At 40.9% G+C, this 23,115-nt stretch overlaps 1 protein-coding gene across 1 annotated transcript; it reads left to right on the top strand.

Annotated features, from left to right (window-relative positions):
* Window positions 1-446: 446 nt before the first annotated feature.
* Window positions 447-15,032, top strand: LOC124284431 (BTB/POZ domain-containing protein 9-like). Its single transcript, XM_046720511.1, has 11 exons — window positions 447-496; window positions 1,644-1,887; window positions 2,206-2,341; window positions 3,668-3,898; window positions 4,708-4,972; window positions 5,135-5,354; window positions 5,809-5,928; window positions 6,099-6,208; window positions 13,010-13,199; window positions 13,949-14,056; window positions 14,588-15,032. Exons 2-11 carry the CDS (start codon window positions 1,703-1,705, stop codon window positions 14,973-14,975), a joined length of 1,953 nt encoding a protein of 650 aa, XP_046576467.1. The 5' UTR covers window positions 447-496; window positions 1,644-1,702; the 3' UTR covers window positions 14,976-15,032.
* Window positions 15,033-23,115: the final 8,083 nt, after the last annotated feature.

The raw sequence follows: 23,115 nt of genomic DNA, 5'->3' as shown, positions 1-23,115 counted from the left end.
ACCCTTCGTTATAATTAACACATCATTGATATCAGAGACAATAATATGGATGTATTCTACGGTCGCGGATGCTGCATGCGTGTGATGCAATCACGTGAGTGTCCAGTAAAGACACATAATCCTTTAGCGATTTAGAAATATAGTACGTGTCTGCGCGTATGTGTGTGTTACGATTTTCCTTGTAAACAGAGCAGTGTGTCAATTCGTGAGACGTAGTTTCAGTCAACGAAGGATCCCGCTGTGCGAAGTAATGAATGGTCCCGTGCGTAGTAATATCAAATCGATGTCCAATGTGTGAGATTATTTCAGTATTTCATGCCTGCACGGAAGCTAAATTTGTCTATCTTATGCATCTATTATCAGTTTAACCTTTAAATGAGAGCGTTAGGCTAAATATATGGATTCCCACTGATGCACTATATTCCTCCGGAAGGCACAATTACGTCATATGTGACAGGGCTAGAAGCAACATGGCCGTTGTTTTGATCGGCTTTCGGTAAGAGTAGAACAACGAAATTAACTGCATACACATCTATTAACGTTTGGATTGTGATTGTACAGGCATACACTTAAGCGTGACATCCAGGTGCTACATATGCATGGAATTACACTACAGTTTGTAAAACAGAATGTGCCAGAAGCGCTCTGAGAAATTAGGAAGAGATTGTCAACATTCATGTTGCTGTTGCTGAATGGACAGTTTAGTTATCACTATATCGATATACTTGGTGTACGTAATTACTTTGTGAACTTGATATCACACTTGATTTCACAAAAACTAATCAAAGAAAGGATCTTTTGTAATAATTGTTTTTGTAGAGCTGAACTAGGTTTCAGTCTTTCAACGATTAAAAAAATAGGCCAAATACAAAATTAGGTAGAATTTAGAAATTCAGTAGACCTATGTATGTGTATGATTGATTGTGATGTTAAATATCTAGTCCTTGATCTTGTAACTATTGGGGTTTGGGGAGGGTATAGGCATGGAACAGTGTTTTTTGTCATACTGTTCTAATGTAAATCAACATTCTGCTGCTTCAGTAACATGAAGACTGTGAGCAATATAAACTGCTAGTATTCAGCATACAGAAATATGTGAATGTGACAATACATTTGTGGGAAAGAGTTCCTTCTGTTCCCCCAACCCTAACTTTTGGTCATTTTGTGAGTTCTCTAATAATTGTTGTGTTAAGTTTTGTTAATAATTTTAGTATATTTATAAATATTATTTGGGATGGGGGAACGGGAGGAACTCTTACTCATTTGTGTAAGAATGCTGGGTAAGCATAGAATGCTGGGTAAGCATGGTAAATATGTTTTGTTTTTGTAACAAAATTGAGGAGGAAGAAAATGAATATGCATGATATATGGAGCTGGAATATATGGCTTTTGGTATGGTTGAGACCTAAGATGTGAGGGAAACATCTGGAACAGGGATGCAAATTTAATCAAGAATGTCTACAAGCCTAACAATGATAACAGTAAAAATATAATACCTGTGATCCAAAATGTTGTCAATTCTTATCATGCTTATAAAGCAGAAATGGTCAGTGGTTGCATGTCAATTGTCATTAGAAATTTCCATCCCTGCTGACAACACAATGCTACCTTTGCCAGGTGTATGACTTCCATTTATTTTCCAGATCAACTCCAAGCAATGCTATGATGTAAGGTCAGTGTGTCATATTAGAGGAAAATCAAAATGTGTGACCATCGTCATCTACGTTCGCCAACACCTGCGGGGATTGTTGACCATGTCAGCTATTTGTCAGACAACCTTGGTGAGCTCGTTGAGAATGAAGAGTATAGTGACATTACACTGCTCGTTGAAGGTGTGCGCTTCCATGCCCACAAGGTCATTCTGGCTGCTCGATCAGAATACTTCAGGTATATACTTTGCATCTTAATGCTTTTTCTTGAGTTAGTTAGAGTGTCAGGAGTTTCATGTTCATCATGGTAATTGTATTGTAGAATCTAATTGTAGATCCCCTGACAAAAGGGGATCACTGTCCTTTTGCAATGTGCCTCTGCAAACTTTAATAATGTAAAGTTTATTGTTTGGAGTAAATGGGATATTTATTCCATCCGCAAACATACCACATATACTTGAGTAACATGGGGATGGAATGTGATAGAGTATTAAAAGAATAACCTACTCTTTGCCTGATGGGTAATAAGTATGATGAAGATGATTTTTTTTATCAGAGCTCTGTTGTTTGGCGGGATGAAGGAGTCGCAGCCAGGGACGACCGAGATAGAGCTGCAGGACACACCAAACATAGCCTTTTCAGCACTGCTCAAGTACATGTACACAGGCCGCATGAATCTCATTGAAATCAAGGTACAGAGACTGTGCAAGCTGTTATTGACAGGCATATACTGTGTAGGGTTGGGTACTGCCAAAATTTTCGTATTGCGATATATTGTGATATGTGTTGGCGTGTTGCAATATGTATTGCAATATATTGTGAAAGTGTAACACATGGTTTAAGGTAAGGAAATTACTGTTTCCTTTCTTTTGAAACAATGCCACTGGCCACTGTCAGGACTCAGATGTGATTGTACAAGAGATCAATTGAAAATGTTTCCAAACTGAAGACTTTGCTCTAAGTTTTGGAACTTGAGAATGAGCATCTGCAGTGGCGTCCGCCATATTGGTTTGTTTATCCCTACAAATTAATACAATGACATTCATCACCACTCGCCCCTTTCCGTAACCTCCAAGAAGATCAATGTATACTAATATAAAGGATATACAAATATTATTAGTATTTTTGACAACATCCCGAAAATTATTAATCATGGTCATGGAAATTGCCGATCGTAATATGGAAAACCTGAGACTTCCTGCTTTCATATTTGTGTGTGCGTATGTGCATGCGTATGTATGCTAACATACCTCTGAATTTGGGAAATATATTTTTTGAGAATGATCTCAAATTTGAACAATATCATTTTCTCTTCTAGTTTGTCAACCAAAATTAGTTTGGTTTGAATCGTAGATTAATCCCTACTTGTATGTGACTTGTAAGAAAATTTGGTAAGGATACAAATTCTTTGCAGTCAACAGTTTTTTTGTCCAATGCTAAGTTTGATCTGTATAGAATCACAACAAACAGGATGAACATTCAAACGTAACTGTTTCTTTCTGTTGACATTTATTTTATATTTGAGCTAAGATCATGATGATTCATGAGATGTAAACAATGTTAATGCAGGATGTGTGCAGGTAGCAGGTTTATGTCATGGTGGTGTGTGGTCCTGTGCGTAGAGCTCAGGTCACGAATCAGTTGAAGTTAAGCACTGTCGAGCTCGGACAGTCCTTGGATGGGTGACCGTGTTTGGCAGCTTGACTTCTGAGAATGTCTAGGACTTTAGTCCTGCCCCACAATGAAGCACATGTGATACATGTGGTCTCACCTTAGGCAAGTGAGTTTGTTCAAAATTGCCTCTGTTCACCCTTCAGAAAATGGGTACTCGGTGGGATAAAGTCATGTGACTATAACCTTCTAGTGCCTAACAGGCAGCTTGGGTTATCCAGGGTAATAATAATCAGATTCTGATTACAGCGTCCACTGAGCAACTAGTCAGATGGATACTAGGCGCTATATAAATGAATTATTATTATTATTATCATTGTTGATTATGTCTGTCACTTTCTTTCCAGGAGGAAAATCTGTTAGATATTCTTGGCCTGGCACATCGGTTTGGCTTTGTTGAGCTTGAAGGTGCCATCTCGGACTATTTAAAGGCGATTCTCAACAGCCTCAACGTTTGCTTCATCTATGACCTGGCCAACATGTACAACTTATCATCCCTATGTCAAGTATGCAAGGAGTATATTGACAGAAATGCATTTGAGATTCTCCACAGTGAACCCTTTCTGACATTATCTCAGGTATGTATCCGCTGATGTATCACCGCAACTTGTATTGCCACTTAAGAAAATGATTCCTATGAACATGCTAAAAAAATCATTACCATGCCATGCTGAAGATTTTGGTTAGAATATGTCTTCAGCAGACTCAGATTGTCATAAAGGTGACTGATATACAGACTTGGTTAATATTTACATACTGTTACCGTTAGCCGGTCCAGTGTTCTACTGTACTGTACTGCTGCACTGATTGAAAGTACAGAGTTGTGTCACTTACACCTAGTATTACCTCTGCTTGGTCAAGAGTTTTAAATCCAGACTGACATTGAAATTGATCCTTGTTATGTTAACAATAACCAAGCCATGCATGCGAGCTCATTTCACTTGTATTGATTTGTGCATGATATACTTCCCTGAAATTATGCTCAAAGTTGCGTCAAACATGTTTTGTGTTCTGTTTTTCCTTGTGTTCGTTTTATGATTGATTTTGCTGACTCATGTCCTACATCTTCATGATCTTAGGCTTGTCAGCTGCCCAGATACTGCAAATTAAAAAACTATCATTGCTTCATATATCGATCAGTGGATTGTTTACTTAATGCCACACTAAGCAGTCATCCAACTGTATGATGACGGTCTGTAAATTCATGAGTCTTGTCCAGACAGTTCACTGATTGACACCGTAAGCTGCAATCAACCAAGTCACTGAATCTGACCAGCTGATCCAATTATTCTTCTCTTTTGACAAGAATAGGTTGCTTGGGACCTATATTCGTACCTGGACCCTGAACAGGTCCTGGTTATAAGGAATGGCTGATTCTTTGTTTCAGTCGTCAGTGAAACAGCTCATCTGCACTGACTCCTTCTGTGCTCCTGAGATCGACATCTTCAAGGCCATCAAGAGCTGGGCGGACCACAACCAGGGCCAGGACCCCACCCCCATCCTGGACTCAGTCAGGTTCTCACTGATGACCATGCAGGAACTACTGAATGATGTGCGGCCCACTGGTCTTGTGTCTGCCGATGCCATCCTGGACGCCATCAAGACGCAGACAGAGTCCAGGGACATGGAACTCAAGTACAGAGGCTGTCTCAGTAAGTGCTAAGCTGCTGTCTCATGCAATGTTAGCATCTTTGAGTTTGTTGGATGGTATCTCGAAGTAGGATATGTATTATGTAAGCTATAGTGATGAGCTTCTTTATTGCATTAATAGTGGTGATACTTCAGTGTAGATTCATGAATTTGAAATCTTTCAGTCCATGAGGAGAATGTGGCCAACACCAGGTTTGGGAGTCAGGTATTGCGGGGAGAGATGAAGGCGGCCTTATTGGATGGGGACAGTAATAACTACGACCTGGACCGCGGCTTCTCACGCCACCCTATAGATGAGAATAATGGGCAGGGTGTGGTCATCAAGCTGGGGCAGGCCTTCATCCTCAACACTGCCAGGCTGCTCCTGTGGGACAAGGACATGAGGTGGGTACCACAGAGCTCGATTTAAGAGATGTTAACCTACTTGCACCAGGTGCAACCTAAGATAAAACGTAGTTGCACCAGTCAGATTTCAGTTGCACTGCTTTTATTGCAATATGTGATGAAAGTAAAATGCTGTTGAAATATTTAGATGTTTTATTTAGAAGTTTACCCACTAAAAATTGACTTGCACCTGGTGCAAGTTAGATTAATAACTAGGTTGCACTATGTAACATTGGGTTGCACCAGTGCAAGTAGCAAAGCACTATATCGTACCCTGGTACCACTCTCACAAGCTTCAAACAGTTTTGGTGTCAGTTATATGTGCAGGGGCAGAAATAGAGCTTTTCTTGCTGCCGAGGTTTATATGGGTAGCTTTGTCAGAGTCTGTTGTAGTACTTGATTCTGTAAATCCACTTGAACTGTCATCTGATATAGAGTGTGGTGTGTGTTGCAGGTCGTACTCCTACTACATTGAGGTGTCGATGGATGACAAGGACTACGAGAGGATCATTGATCACACTGGCTTCCTGTGTCGGTCGTGGCAGATCATGCACTTTCCATCCAGAGCTGTCAGGTACTTTCCACAAATGCTGCTTAGCAACATTTCTGTCAATAACTTGTGGTTAACCTTATTTCCATATTTTCATTTATTTTGATTGATTGCATTGTGTAAGATGAGCTTTTCTGCTTTTGGGTGCTGATTGATATGATGGTTGTCTAACTTGGCGATGTCGTTTCCTTCAGGTACATCCGCATCGTAGGGACCCACAATACAGTGAACCGTGTCTTTCATATCGTGTCTTTTGAGTGTTTGTACACCAGCAAGTCCTTCCAGCTGAGCAGGGGACTTGTAGGTAAGTAGCATCATCGTGTTGCTGACCTTCCAGCTTTATGATGTAGTGTTTGAGATGTTTATGTTACACAAGGATTAGGAAATATTTCCTGAAATTCTGTTGCTGGATAACATACATCCAGTGTTACCATTGTGAAGGGATATGTAATCAGAAAGACATACATTGTATTATGTATATTGTCTGTTACTAGAAGGTCTTAGCAATAATATTTCTATCTGTTGGCCAGTATAGTGTGTAGATATGATTCATTACACTATTTGGGTTAGTATTGATGCTTTATGTTTCCGACCGCCTCCGTGGTGTAGTGGTTAGAGCGTCCGCCCGGAGAGCGGAAGGTCGCGGGTTCAATCCCCGGTCGCGTCATACCAAAAGACGTTAAAATATGGTACTTGTTGGTCTCTGTCTGGCGCTCGGCATTAATGGGTACAACAAGGACTGGTCGGCTCGGAGTCAGTATAATGTGTCTGAGTGGGGTATTCATGCTTTACTGCGGCATGGTATCTCAGTGAGCTTGCACTATAAAACCAGCTTAAGTCTGGGCTAGTACAAGCAGCCGCACATACACATAAACACGCATGCACGTCATATGAGCGAAATATTCTAAAGCACGACGTAAAACCCCATTTCACCTCACCTCACCTTTATGTTTCCATATTCCCAGTGGCATCTTATTAGCTGGAATGTCTACTGTACATGTCTACCATAGGGATAACTTTTTGTTGCTAGTGTCAAGACTCCTAAAAGCAATTGTGGTTAATGTAGGTGTTTGACAAAGTAAGTGGTCATATACAGTCAGACCTCGTTAATGCGAACACTTTGGTTTAACGGATAGTGTACCGTTCGTACTGCTGAGACTACACTATATGCACCGAGTTACTTCCCCTTGATATCTTTCCTTACTATTGATATGTGAAGAAATCAAAACAAAACATCAAAGACAATCACTGGATTTATTATCCCCCGCAACGCGTTTTGCGGGGGGTATTAAAATGGACTCCGTCCGTGCGTGCGTCCGTCCGTCTGTCCGTCCGTCCGTCCGTGCACATTTGTCTTTTCCCGGAGCAGAACTCTAAAAGCATTCAATATTTCTTCACCAAACTTGGCACATACATTGATCTGGTGGTGTACTGGTGCCTTTTGGCAGTTTTGGAATTCTGAATAAAATATTTTTGGCGTTTCCATGGCAACAAGTTCGACTCAGACTGAAATTGGTGGTAGTGCCCTTTTCCGGAGCAGAACTCTAAAACCATTCAATATTTCTTCACCAAACTTGGCACATACATAGATCTGGTGGTGTACTGGTGCCTTTTGGTAGTTTTGGAATTCTGAATAAAATATTTTTGGCATTTCCATGGCAACAAGTTTGACTTAGACTGAAATTGGTGGTTGTGTTCTTTTCCGGAGCAGAACTCTAAAACCGTTCCCTATTTCTTCACCACACGTGCAAGCATACATAGATCTGGTGGTGTACTGGTGCCTTTTGGTAGTTTTGGAATTCTGATTAAAATATTTTTTGCGTTTCCATGGCAACAAGTTTGACTTAGACTGAAATTGGTGGTTGTGCTCTTTTCCGGAGCAGAACTCTAAAACCGTTCACTATTTCTTCACCAAACTTGGCACATAGATTGGTATGGTGGTGTACTGGTGCCTTTTGGTAGTTTTGGAATTCTGAATAAAATATTTTTGGCATTTCCATGGCAACAAGTTTGACTTAGACTGAAATTGGTGGTTGTGTTCTTTTCCGGAGCAGAAATCTAAAACCGTTCCCTATTTCTTCACCACACGTGGCGCATACATAGATCTGGTGGTGTACTGGTGCCTTTTGGTAGTTTTCTCCACAGTGAACCCTTTCTGACATTATCTCAGGTATGTATCCGCTGATGTATCACGCATAACTTGTATTGCCACTTAAGAAAATGATTCCTATGAACATGCTAAAAATCATTACCATGCCATGCTGAAGATTTTTGGTTAGAATATGTCTTCAGCAGACTCAGATTGTCATAAAGGTGACTGATATACAGACTTGGTTAATATTTACATACTGTTACCGTTAGCGGTCCAGTGTTCTACTGTACTGTACTGCTGCACTGATTGAAAGTACAGAGTTGTGTCACTTACACCTAGTATTACCTCTGCTTGGTCAAGAGTTTTAAATCCAGACTGACATTGAAATTGATCCTTGTTATGTTAACAATAACCAAGCCATGCATGCGAGCTCATTTCACTTGTATTGATTTGTGCATGATATACTTCCCTGAAATTATGCTCAAAGTTGCGCCAAACATGTTTTGTGTTCTGTTTTTCCCTTGTGTTCGTTTTATGATTGATTTTGCTGACTCATGTCCTACATCCTCATGATCTTAGGCGTTAGCTTGCCCAGATACTGCAAATTAAAAACTATCATTGCTTCATATATCGATCAGTGGATTGTTTACTTAATGCCACACTAAGCAGTCATCCAACTGTATGATGACGGTCTGTAAATTCATGAGTCTTGTCCAGACAGTTCACTGATTGACACCGTAGCTGCAATCAACCAAGTCACTGAATCTGACCAGCTGATCCAATTATTCTTCTTTTTGACAAGAATAGGTTGCTTGGGACCTATATTCGTACCTGGACCCTGAACAGGTCCTGGTTATAAGGAATGGCTGATTCTTTGTTTCAGTGCGTCAGTGAAACAGCTCATCTGCACTGACTCCTTCTGTGCTCCTGAGATGCGACATCTTCAAGGCCATCAAGAGCTGGGCGGACCACAACCAGGGCCAGGACCCCACCCCATCCTGGACTCAGTCAGGTTCTCACTGATGACCATGCAGGAACTACTGAATGATGTGCGCCCACTGGTCTTGTGGTCTGCCGATGCCATCCTGGGCGCCATCAAGACGCAGACAGAGTCCAGGGACATGGAACTCAAGTACAGAGGCTGTCTCAGTAAGTGCTAAGCTGCTGTCTCATGCAATGTTAGCATCTTTGAGTTTGTTGGATGGTATCTCAAGTAGGATATGTATTATGTAAGCTATAGTGATGAGCTTCTTTATTGCATTAATAGTGGTGATACTTCAGTGTAGATTCATGAATTTGAAATCTTCAGTCCATGAGGAGAATGTGGCCAACACCAGGTTTGGGAGTCAGGTATTATGGGAGAGATGAAGGCGGCCTTATTGGATGGGGACAGTAATAACTACTTTACCTGGACCGCTGCTTCTCAGCGCCACCCTATAGATGAGAATAATGGGCAGGGGTGTGGTCATCAAGCTGGGGCAGGCCTTCATCCTCAACACTGCCAGGCTGCTCCTGTGGGACAAGGACATGAGGTGGGTACCACAGAGCTCGATTTAAGAGATGTTAACCTACTTGCACCAGGTGCAACCTAAGATAAAACGTAGTTGCACCAGTCAGATTTCAGTTGCACTGCTTTTATTGCAATATGTGATGAAAGTAAAATGCTGTTGAAATATTTAGATGTTTTATTTAGAAGTTTACCCACTAAAAATTGACTTGCACCTGGTGCAAGTTAGATTAATAACTAGGTTGCACTATGTAACATTGGGTTGCACCAGTGCAAGTAGCAAAGCACTATATCGTACCCTGGTACCACTCTCACAAGCTTCAAACAGTTTTGGTGTCAGTTATATGTGCAGGGGCAGAAATAGAGCTTTTCTTGCTGCCGAGGTTTATATGGGTAGCTTTGTCAGAGTCTGTTGTAGTACTTGGATTCTGTAAATCCACTTGAACTGTCATCTGATATAGAGTGTGGTGTGTGTTGCAGGTCGTACTCCTACTACATTGAGGTGTCGATGGATGACAAGGACTACGAGAGGATCATTGATCACACTGGCTTCCTGTGTCGGTCGTGGCAGATCATGCACTTTCCATCCAGAGCTGTCAGGTACTTTCCACAAATGCTGCTTAGCAACATTTCTGTCAATAACTTGTGGTTAACCTTATTTCCATATTTTCATTTATTTTGATTGATTGCATTGTGTAAGATGAGCTTTTTCTGCTTTTGGTGCTGATTGATATGATGGTTGTCTAACTTGACGATGTCGTTTCCTTCAGGTACATCCGCATCGTAGGGACCCACAATACAGTGAACCGTGTCTTTCATATCGTGTCTTTTGAGTGTTTGTACACCAGCAAGTCCTTCCAGCTGAGCAGGGGACTTGTAGGTAAGTAGCATCATCGTGTTGCTGACCTTCCAGCTTTATGATGTAGTGTTTGAGATGTTTATGTTACACAAGGATTAGGAAATATTTCCTGAAATTCTGTTGCTGGATAACATACATCCAGTGTTACCATTGTGAAGGGATATGTAATCAGAAAGACATACATTGTATTATGTATATTGTCTGTTACTAGAAGGTCTTAGCAATAATATTTCTATCTGTTGGCCAGTATAGTGTGTAGATATGATTCATTACACTATTTGGGTTAGTATTGATGCTTTATGTTTCCGACCGCCTCCGTGGTGTAGTGGTTAGAGCGTCCGCCCGGAGAGCGGAAGGTCGCGGGTTCAATCCCCGGTCGCGTCATACCAAAAGACGTTAAAATATGGTACTTGTTGGTCTCTGTCTGGCGCTCGGCATTAATGGGTACAACAAGGACTGGTCGGCTCGGAGTCAGTATAATGTGTCTGAGTGGGGTATTCATGCTTTACTGCGGCATGGTATCTCAGTGAGCTTGCACTATAAAACCAGCTTAAGTCTGGGCTAGTACAAGCAGCCGCACATACACATAAACACCATGCGTCATATGAGCGAAATATTCTAAAGCACGACGTAAAACCCCATTTCACCTCACCTCACCTTTATGTTTCCATATTCCCAGTGGCATCTTATTAGCTGGAATGTCTACTGTACATGTCTACCATAGGGATAACTTTTTGTTGCTAGTGTCAAGACTCCTAAAAGCAATTGTGGTTAATGTAGGTGTTTGACAAAGTAAGTGGTCATATACAGTCAGACCTCGTTAATACGAACACTTTGGTTTAACGGATAGTGTACCGTTAAGTACTGCTGAGACTACACTATATGCACCGAAGTTACTTCCCTTGATATCTTTCCTTACTATTGATATGTGAAGAAATCAAAACAAAACATCAAAGACAATCACTGGATTTATTATCCCCATAGCGCGTTTTATGGGGTATTAAAATGGACTCCGTCCGTCGTCGTCGTCCGTCCGTCTGTCCGTCCGTCCGTCCGTGCACATTTGTCTTTTCCGGAGCAGAACTCTAAAAGCATTCAATATTTCTTCACCAAACTTGGCACATACATTGATCTGGTGGTGTACTGGTGCCTTTTGGCAGTTTTGGAATTCTGAATAAAATATTTTTGGCGTTTCCATGGCAACAAGTTCGACTCAGACTGAAATTGGTGGTAGTGCCCTTTTCCGGAGCAGAACTCTAAAACCATTCAATATTTCTTCACCAAACTTGGCACATACATAGATCTGGTGGTGTACTGGTGCCTTTTGGTAGTTTTGGAATTCTGAATAAAATATTTTTGGCATTTCCATGGCAACAAGTTTGACTTAGACTGAAATTGGTGGTTGTGTTCTTTTCCGGAGCAGAACTCTAAAACCGTTCCCTATTTCTTCACCACACGTGGCGCATACATAGATCTGGTGGTGTACTGGTGCCTTTTGGTAGTTTTGGAATTCTGATTAAAATATTTTTTGCGTTTCCATGGCAACAAGTTTGACTTAGACTGAAATTGGTGGTTGTGCTCTTTTCCGGAGCAGAACTCTAAAACCGTTCACTATTTCTTCACCAAACTTGGCACATAGATTGGTATGGTGGTGTACTGGTGCCTTTTGGTAGTTTTGGAATTCTGAATAAAATATTTTTGGCATTTCCATGGCAACAAGTTTGACTTAGACTGAAATTGGTGGTTGTGTTCTTTTCCGGAGCAGAACTCTAAAACCGTTCCCTATTTCTTCACCACCGCGTTAAAACGCATACATAGATCTGGTGGTGTACTGGTGCCTTTTGGTAGTTTTGGAATTCTGATTAAAATATTTTTTGCGTTTCCATGGCAACAAGTTTGACTTAGACTGAAATTGGTGGTTGTGCTCTTTTCCGGAGCAGAACTCTAAAACCGTTCACTATTTCTTCACCAAACTTGGCACATAGATTGGTATGGTGGTGTACTGGTGCCTTTTGGTAGTTTTGGAATTCTGAATAAAATATTTTGGGCGTTTCCATGGCAACAAGTTTGACTTAGACTGACATTGGTGGTTGTGTTCTTTTCCGGAGCAGAAATCTAAAACCGTTCACTATTTCTTCACCAAACTTGGCACATAGATTGGTCTGGTGGTGTACTGGTGCCTTTTGGTAGTTTTGGAATTCTGAATAAAATATTTTTGGTGTTTCCATGGCAACAAGTTTGACTGAGACTGAAATTGGTGATAGTGCTCCTTTCAATGCTCTCTTTCCACTTTTCTATATACACACCTAAATATTTGACATAGTCATAACTCGTAGACATAATCATGAAGAGTATTTTGCCATTGCGGGGGATATTGATGACTTTGTCTTCTTGTTACACATTGTTTCACTCACACATTTTACTTACAAAAGTAGTCTTTAATGGTGGGCTGCTGCAAAGGTTGTTTTAAAGAATTGAGCATGTCCATTGCTTTATCTGCATTGACGGGGTGTCAATTATATACAATATATAGGGAGATGATTTGGTGCCCAGTGAGTAGCGTTTGGAAGTCGGTGGATTCGGATTAACGATGACCGGACTGATTGATAGCAGTTGTCCTGATGTTTGTGTGTTTGTGCTGTTTCAGTTCCCTCTGAGAATGTGGCCACTATAAAACACAGTGCGTGCGTGATCGAGGGAGTGAGTCGGAGTCGTAATGCGCTTATCAATGGCGACACCCGGCACTATGACTGGGACTCGGGCTACACCTGCCACCAACTGGGCAGTGGCGCCATCGTGGTACAGCTTGCCCAGCCATATATTATCCAGTCAATGAGGTAGGCTAACATGGCTAGATCGTTGCTGTCTCTAGTCTATGTCCCAGACTGGGGTGCTTACCTCTCCTTTTTTCAGACACCTTATTTATTAACTGGGCTCTTAAGCCAAGTCACTTCATGGCTTCGGTAATATGTGCACCATTCCTTCTTCCAAATCCATTATCCGCCCTTGCTACCCTGAGAGGTTACCTGTAGGGAACAAATACTCAGAAGCAGAGCAATGTGGCGATTGGATGGTTAGGCTCTGCTCACCCATTGAAGTCCCAGTTGACACGTGCTATGGTTATGATGTTGATCACTGGATTGTCTGGTCCAGACTCGATTACTTACAGACATTTAGCTGGAATATTGCTGAGTACGGCGTTAAACAACAAACAAAAACTAGGTTTGCTGCTTGTGTGTCATGACTTCATAGTGTAGGGCGTTGTTCATGTCATCGACCATTGATTTGTGTTGGCCAGACATGATTGTGTCACAGACTGCCATTATGTGGCTGGAATATTGATGACTGTGCTGTAAAACAAATTCCTAATGAGTTATTCTGAAAACATGTGTTGCAGGATATGGCAACATGAGGTTTTGATAGCTGTACTTTAATTAAATTTTTAAATGAATGGTACTGATGAAAAGTACTGTATGATGTTTCTGCACATATTGTCAATTAAAAACTTGATCATTGATCTCTTCTTCAAATAACCAACCTTGAAATGTATTTCCCAACACTGTAAAATGTGTGTGTTGTGTGTCAGACTGCTGCTATGGGACTGTGACGACCGCAGCTACAGCTACTACGTGGAAGTGTCGACGGACCAGCAGAAATGGCACATGGTGTCGGACAAACGGAGAGAAGCATGCAAGTACGTGACATTGAGTGGGCATGCTTGCTCCTGTTAGAAGTAGGACATGGTGTCCCCCCGCTGTGATGTTGCTGGAATATTGCTAAAAGTGGCATAAAACCAAACTCAGTCAGTCAGTAGAGGTAGGACAGTAAAAATGAGCTCTTAAAGTTTACTGTTACCTGAATGTGTTAGAGATTTTAGGTGAGTGTCATTCATTTCAACTGCCCATGGATCTGGTTTGACTTAATGAACAAGCATATCTCATAATGAGAAGAAAATGTTGAAAAAGTGTAGAGATTCTATTCCTGTAGGCCTCAACATCCAACGGCTGTGGGGTAGCCTAGTGGTTGAAGCGTTTGCTTGTGTGTACGATTGTCCACATGGTTACAATATGTGAAGCCAATTTCTGGTGTCCTTTGCTGTGATATTGCCGGAATATTGCTAAAAGTGGTGTAAAACTCTCTCTCTCTCACTCACCCAATGTGCAATTGAACATGGAACACTCAGATTTACTCATACAGTTGTAACATGTATTCTCTTTCCCATCAGATCCTGGCAGACGATCACTTTTGACCCAGAGCCAATTGCCTTTGTCAGGATAGTTGGCACTCACAACACGGCCAATGAAGTGTTCCACTGTGTGCACTTTGAATGTCCAGCCGATACTTCTCTCACCGCTCTCAGTAACTCAGTAGCCAATGTCTCGCTCACCGTGGGTCCCCCAAACAGCCCTCCGAGCCCCAGTGTGTCTAATGCTCCCTCCAGTCAGCCAAGTCCCCAGCGGCTCCAGGGAGCTGAAGGGGGTCAGGGCATCAGCCCAAACAGATCCCAGAGGAGCCCCCGCAGTCCTCAACACCCTGTGCATGACATTTACGCTGGTCCAGACTACTCACAGCAAGATGCACCTGAAGCTGATCGGATGGATGTGGAACACTGACTGTAGGGGTGGCAGGGTGGGTGGGAGGATAGACTTGCTGACTGTAGGGGTGACAGGGTGGGTGGGAGGATAGACTTGCTGACTGTAGGGGTGACAGGGTGGGTGGGAGCATAGACTTGCTGACTGTAGGGGTGACAGGGTGGGTGGGAGGATAGACTTGCTGACTGTAGGGGTGACAGGGTGGGTGGGAGGATAGACTTGCTGACTGTAGGGGTGGCAGGGTGGGTGGGAGGATAGACTTGCTGACTGTAGGGGTGACAGGGTGGGTGGGAGGATAGACTTGCTGACTGTAGGGATGACAGGGTGGGTGGGAGGATAGACTTGCTGACTGTAGGGGTGACAAAGTTGGTGTGGGGTGGAAGAGGATAGGTTTGCTGACTGTAGGGATGACAGGGTGGGTGGATGAAAGGCTTGTAATTGTGATTGGGAGGGGGTGGGTGTGGGGGAGATGTAGTCAGGGAGAGGAGAGGTGGAAAGGAGGGCAATGAATGGTGCTTTTGGATAGGAATACATAGAACAAATACACCATTATTAAACGCATATAATTATCAACCATTCTGTAGGTTGTGACAATCATATTGGCTGTAGTATACTATATGAACTGTCACTGACGTGTGTGATATATTTGCAGAGCTTTGTATATATAGTTGTCAGTGAAGTGACACCTGTTGTAGAGGACGGAGATGGCTGTGCAGGAGTGACATGGTACAGATACTGTGATATGAGAATACCAAGTGTGGGGGGTAAGAAAACTTCACACAATAATTGTGAAGAAAATGAAGATTTCTCCCTTCCATAGTGAATTATAGAAGACAGGGGTGGAAATAACCCATTGCCCGACGCCCGAGTCCAGTGTTTTTTCTGTTGGGCAAGCAAATTTGTATATCACACTGTACCGGTGTCCAGTTGACTTTCAAATATTAATTAGGTTTATTTAAAAAATCAACAAGAAAACGGCCGGTATAGTGGGAAAATTATCAGGGCAAGTGATTTTACATGTGCCACTGTACCGGAGTACACTAGCAATTTTACAGTTATTTCCACCCCTGAGAAGATACAAGGGACTCACTTGAAACCAGCCTGTCTGAAGGCAGTTGTTGAAAGAGCATCATGTCAAAATAAACTGAATGCTTTTCTTGATATTATTACTGAAACAGAAGGAAACTAAATTATTATCAAACATGATTTTAATTGAGCTTCACAAAAGAGGAGGCTTGTTAAAGAAGAGTGCTAGGTATCAGGAAGGTTGGTTTAGAATTCAGGGAAGCTGTTTCCAGAAGACGCCATTGTATAGGGAAGCATAAAACACCTGAAGCATCTTTGTATGTGTACTATTCTTTGAAGGTAATACTTTGCATTAATTATCATGTGTCATTTGTCACAATGAGAGTGTGAAGAAGTCCACACATTGTGTGTGATGGCGGCCACTTCGGCATGTTACAATGTAAGGGCATGCTGACTATGAGTAAGCTAGGGCTCTTCTGCCCACGTAACTACCTAGAGTTTATGGAACATGGTAGCCAGTTATCCTTGACATTCTGAATTCTGAGTGTAGTGGGTTAGCCTAGTGGTTAAAGTGTTTGCTCCTCACACAAAAGCCCAGGGTTTGATTCCCCACGAGTACAATGTGTGAAGCCCATATCTGGTGCACCCCATAGTGATTTTGCTGGAATATTGCTAAAATCGGCAAAAAACAGAAACTCACTCACTGGACTCTGAGCAGGTAGGGGTGGTGATGTTGCTTCAGAAGCTACCTTTGTGTCGCGCATCAATACCCCATGTTATGATGCCATACATTGTGAAATAGAAGTATGTACTTCAGGCAAAGGTAGATGAGTTTCTTACCTAACTGAAGCTGAAATACTTGAAATTGTCTTGTTCTCTACATTGATTATGTGGAAGATGAAGACCCAGTTTCCAGTGTGGTTTCAAGTTAATCAGTTTCACCTGTCATCACTAGAATTTTTTTTATCGGAGTTTTTAAGCAGCCCGACCAATTCTAGGCACAGGATCTGAATATTTTTTTGCAGATTTTGAAAGCAACATTCAAAGGTTATTACTATTCTTTATACTGAATACTGCCACAATTCTGTCTTCATTCCCAGATTAGATGTCCATTGATTGAATCAATAAGAGCCCTTCTTTAATATTTGAAGTATTCATACTCAGTTACAATGTAGCAAAGCACAACTAAATATTTTAACCTATTGACTTCAAAGTCACAACATGTATTTGCTATGTGATGGTGTATTTTTATGTGGCCTAAGGTTTTGTACTTTATTTGTTTGTGACATGTATAAATTACAGTTCCTTGTACATAGTCCATGTGGTATACATGTCAAAGTACTATTTATTTGTCTTTTTTTCATTCATAATGATTCTTTGTGCCATGCCTTACAATCTCAGCTCTTGAAAGTTTAGGGGGTGGTGGGGTAGCCTAGTGGTTAAAGCATTTGCTCATCACACCAAATACCGGGTTCGATTCCCCACGTGGGCACAATGTTTGAAGCTCATTTCTGGTGTCCCCAGCCGTGATGTTGCTGGAATATTGCTATAAGCAGCGTTAAACTATACTCACTCACTCGCTCACTCACTCACTCACTCACTCACTAGAAAGCTTAGGTGTAGGTTAGCTAGTATTGATTGTATTCTGTTTGCAGTGCTTCATTTGTTAGCTAGATGTTGGTATGAGATGAGCTTTAACTAACCAAGGTGATAATGCCAGTTTCAGCAAATGATGTGAAATTGGATGTATTATATATGTATTCTCTGAAGTTGAAGATCATGTAATTGTGTTATAATGAGGCAGAGGAGCTGTGGGTGCAGCTTGTGTTGTAGAGGGGGAGAGTTGGAGGAGGAAAGTAATTGCAGAAGAGTTTACTGCATGGGTCATAGATTTTAGTTTTAATAACACTAATTTTGATATACCTTGTATGTCATGCTGAAGTCCAATACTTTAGATAAAATTCAAATTACATGCATGTTAGGTATTCCCTTATCAGGCCGACTTACAGGTGTGTGCCTAAAGAAGCATTATCTGTCTTGCAGTATATATATGTATGATGGCAGTTTGAGTACAGAAATTATTGCCATGAGCATAGGTCTGCTCGGAGTGTTTATAGTCACAGTGTTGGGCTTGCATTGTCAAGAACCATAAGTATTATGAAGGCACATTCAAATTAAACACAGAATTGTGATGTACAAACTCTTAAATTGTTACACCAATGAAACCTCAAACCGGTTAAGTTCTTGTGGACTTTTGAGACAGTAGTCTGCCCAGTAGGCCCAGATCATTTTCCTGACCCCATTTTGTCAGTTTTTCACGACTCTCAAAATACATGCAATATTTATTTCCCTGATTCCTATAATACATCATAAGGACTTAGAAAGTTAGAACTTGTTTTATTTGACTAAAATAGAACTCTTTCCATTTTTACATGTCCTCCCCTCATAGATTTTGGTGACACCCTTTTTTCGGTGTCATTTTGTCATGACCCCCAACCCACTTAATCTCACCGACCACACCTCTCTGAAAATAGATGACCAGTCCCTCACTTTATTTATAGGCTGCTTAGGGAAGGTTTTATACATGAATTTGTATGCAAATGTTGCCCATTATTTCTATTGCAGACAAGCTGTCCAAAATTTGCTGTATTGGGATATGCTATGTGATATTGATGTTGTTCTGTTTGTAGTATTTCATATTTTATACTGTGTAGTCCTTGACTTTGTACATATCAGATACTGGCAGTATGATCCACAGATACTGTGGCAGAGCCATACAGTAGTGTTGTGTTTCCCTGTGATTTACAATCTTATTTATATCGGGTCTTTGGCTCTGATTTGGTATCTCTCTTCAGAGAGAAGTGTCAAATCACAGAAAATGATCAGATTTTGGTGAGATTGCTGTGATTTGCTTCATAATAAGGTACTCTAATCACCTTAGCATAGACCTAACCCGTGAAGGTCTGGGTGAGAATTGATCTTTAGTAACCCATGCTTGTCGTAACTAATGGCGACTAATGGGATCGAGTGGTCAGGTTCGCTGACTTGGTTGACACGTCATTGTATCCCAATTGTGTAGATCGATGCTCGTGCTGTCGATCACTGGATTGTCTGGTCCAGACTTAATTATTTACAGACCGCAGCCATATAGCTGGAATATTGCTGAGTGTGGGGTAAAACTAAACTCACTCACTAGTATAGACCTTGAGGTTATGAGTGACTTATACTCAAAAGTGCATGAATTTGCTCCCTCGTTGGCATTTAATCAACATTCTTTGACATCTTTGAAAGCAAAGAATGGTGGAAATGTTAATTAGTGATATTAAGACAGTTTCTAATTTATATAATACAGATCTTTGAATTAAAGCACACATATAGGAAAATATGATGACAGACACCTGTTGAGTGTTTGATTTATAACTAATAGTAAGACAGGGATAGACAGAATATATCTGATCTGTTGTGTTACCTGTTAGTGTCTGTGGTAGCCATCCGCTGAATCATGTTTAATTCAAGTGATATTTAATTGTGATATTGGGTGATCTTTTTGATCGAAGTTATCCTGGTCAAGTTTGAGGGGTGAGTTATACACAGAGAGAGAAAGGCTTCATAATAAGATGGATAACTTGTGAAAGTCCTTGTGTCCTGTTCAGCTAGCTGATCCACATAACCACCAGGTTAAAGGCACATAAACAGCTATTTCACACACTGCTTATACTTATATATACATAGTAGGGGTGTCGCGATACGCGCGATGCATCAATACATTTTTTTTTTACGGTACGATACGCGATACATGCTTGCGTGTATCGATTCCTATTTTAAAACTTTATCGATTCAAATTTTTATGCTATATCCATCTCCTTCAAAGTCTTGATAGTCCGATAAATAGATGTAGCTAGCTTACTTAAAAAATGGGTTGGAAACTAACAGCTTTTGTGATTGGCTAGACTATTTTGATGGACCAATCAGCGAGCAATCATCGTATCGTGATCTTAAAATCGTGATACGTATCGTATCGTGAGATTGGTGTATCGTGACACCCCTAATACATAGGGTTAAAGCATTTGCTCGTCTAGCTGAAGACCCAGGTTCGATTCCCACATGGGTACAATGTGTGAAGCCCATTTCTGGTGTCTCCCAGCGTGATGTTCATGGAATATTGCTAAAAGCGGCATATAATTAATCTCACTCACTCTCTATACATAGGGGTGGTGGGATCCTCTAGTTGCTAAAGTGGCAGAAAGCCTTCCTTCATTTCCAATGTGTGAAACACATTTCTTGTGCTTCTGTGTCCTTATATAGCTGGAATAATGCTGAAAGTGGTGTAGATTTGGCTCACTCCCTCAAATACAGTCTCAACATAACATTCTCAGTAGGGGTCTTTCTTTCTTATGTCCATTAACCTAGTAAGTAATAGGGTGCCATGTTATATATCTTCATTACCAGGACCTCCACAGGACTGACTTCATGTGTCTTCTTTTCTGTCAGTTTTCTATGTATAAATGACAGATGGATTCTAGAGAAGTCTATCAATATTGACTGGAACTGTTTCTGTGTTCATGAACTTTGATCAACTTTTCATTTGATCTCTTTAAAACACAACCATTTTGTTTGTAAGCATTTTGATCATGTCATCTTGTGTTTATTTATTTTAGTATTTTGTCACATTAATGCTTTTAAAGTAGTCAGTTCAGTTTTTGAGAATATTTTATACGTTTTTTGACTGAATGTTTTTAAGACATGTGACTTAAGACTTTTAAGACTGAGTGCACTGATCTGTATATTATCTTACAAGGCATGGATCAATGATGTGAACTGGTGATATGGTATCATGATTCTTGTCACAAGCGCTAACAATCACTTGAACCTTTGTCTGGTATCCTGCTGCATGCTATTTCTTATCATTACTAACATTGTCCATGGAATCGGTGAATACAGTATCTGTTATGGAGGTCGTGCCAGAACTGGTCCATCGTGATTGTGTTCTTCGGTATCCACAATCCTGACTTACCTACAGGAAGGATAAGAAAGATTAATTCTCATGTTTTCATTAATCAACCTCGTTTGTACCTTCTGAACCAAATAAGGTGTTTCATTAACCTTGCTCTCGTACATGTATTAGAATCAGGTTATATTCATGAACAGAAAATCCTAAAGGCATCATGTCTCTGATGTCTATCAATTATTTGTTTATTGTAATGCTGAATAGTGCTGCCCCTTTGTTGGAGATGATGATGATGATGATGATGGCCAGGCCTTGTTTATTGCAGTCGAGCAGTGGATATTAACACTAAACCGTCACATTTTGTTAAGACTCCTACTTACTTTTGCTTCACGTTAAAACTTTGAAAATGACTTTTTCTCCTGGTTGTTTACATGCTTTGAATATTATCAAGTGCTCTGATATTTTGATATTTCTGAAATCCCAAATAGCAAACGATGCTAATGGCTTTCTTCATTTCATTATCCCTGTGGTAAATGGACTTGTGATGTGTACTTGTATTAATTTCCATTGCTGAAGACAGGAAGTGATTTTTTGTTTTTGTACATACAAGCAATAATCAATGCTGTCGGCAACTACTGTGGTCTGTATGTGTCTGGCAACTTGGTTGATATCTTGTTATGTAGGTTTGTCAGTTGTGTTAATCATAACCATTTTAATTACAGACATAGAATCTGTGCACTGTGTGGATTGTACATAGTTAAAGAGTGGAGTGTGAGAGTGGACAGTAAACTATCTTCAATCAGTTCAGTCTGCTTTTGTGTTTTGTTGTTTCTTTTCTGTATTTTAATGTATTTCAGGTGAATTAGTTTTAGTAATTACGTGTTTCCTTCGACCACCTACATCTGCACCAAAGATGGTTATATTCAGCCTGACACGTGAAGATCCGGGTTAGAATTTATCTTCAGCCACCCATGCTTGTCGTAAGAGGCGACTAACAGGATCGAGTGGTCAGGCTTGCTGACTTGGTTGACACATGTCATCGTATTCCAATTGTGTAGATCAATGCTCATGCTGGTGATCTCTGGAATGTCTCTTCCATACTCGATTATTTACAGACCGCTGCTATATAGCTGGAACACTGCTGAGTGCGGCTTGAAACTAAACTCACTCGCTACATCCCGACTGGTGCCCAGGCCTTGACACCTTGGTGACCATCCTGCCCAGTGTAGCTTGACTCCCTTGAGGTGTCACTGATTGCTGTCACGTAAAAACCTGATGCTCTGGCATTATCCATTTTCAGGGCTGGTTGATTCGACAAGTGATTTGTTATTTGCCCACAAACAATGAAGCCTGTGAGTACCCAGGTCAGAATTATTATAGATCCCAGGCACTTTGGTGCTTGTTAATAGAGGCAAATTCATGGCTTGGGTTGAGTTGGTGACTTGGTGACATGGTTTTAATCAATGGTTTATGGTTCTTCATCATATACAGATGTCACAAAGTGGTTGACGTCCACAGTGCTTAAATCCATACATTTCAGCTGGCAAAGAAGCACAAAGTCACAATATGAGTCTATGTTTATACACCAGATAGTTTTCCCAGAAATTGAGAACATCTTTGTTTCCTAATACTGATAATATAATTTTAAACTAGGTGTTACATTTATGTAGTAAGGTACTCAATATCGGAGGCAACTCTTGTAGGCTTGAGAATGAACCTTACGACATCAAGAGTTATCTCCCCTGGTGTAGCAGACGGCTCCATTGTTGACATGGCAGATTTGACATCAGAAGAGAAAAGAAAGCTGGTTTTAGATGATTTTGAAAGGGGTGTGACTAATGCAAAAGAGTTTGCTGGTAGACATGACATTCCTCTGTCTACAGTATACAGAACTTTGAAGCATATTCAGTCAGGAGTTGGGATTGAGCACAAGACAGGGGTAGGGAGGCCAAGGAAGTTCAGTACTACGGATCGCCGGCGACTTGGTCAGATTGAGAGTAGGGAAAATTGACGAGCGTTGAGAATATCGGAAATGAGATGATTAATAGAGGAAGTCCTCAGGTATGTAATTAAACCCTTAGACAAGAATTACAAAGACTTAACTGGGTGAAAAAGCGCAGATTTCCCTCACCATTGATGAAAGATTCACAAAAAGAAAGACGTTTAAAACTGGTGTAGGGCTCACGA

Source organism: Haliotis rubra, unplaced genomic scaffold (genome assembly GCF_003918875.1).
Source record: "Haliotis rubra isolate DU_JTF1 unplaced genomic scaffold, ASM391887v1 Scf337, whole genome shotgun sequence".
Lineage (NCBI taxonomy): Eukaryota > Metazoa > Mollusca > Gastropoda > Lepetellida > Haliotidae > Haliotis > Haliotis rubra.
The sequence above is the reverse complement of the archived record's forward strand: the minus strand, read 5'-3'. Positions and strand labels throughout refer to the sequence as shown.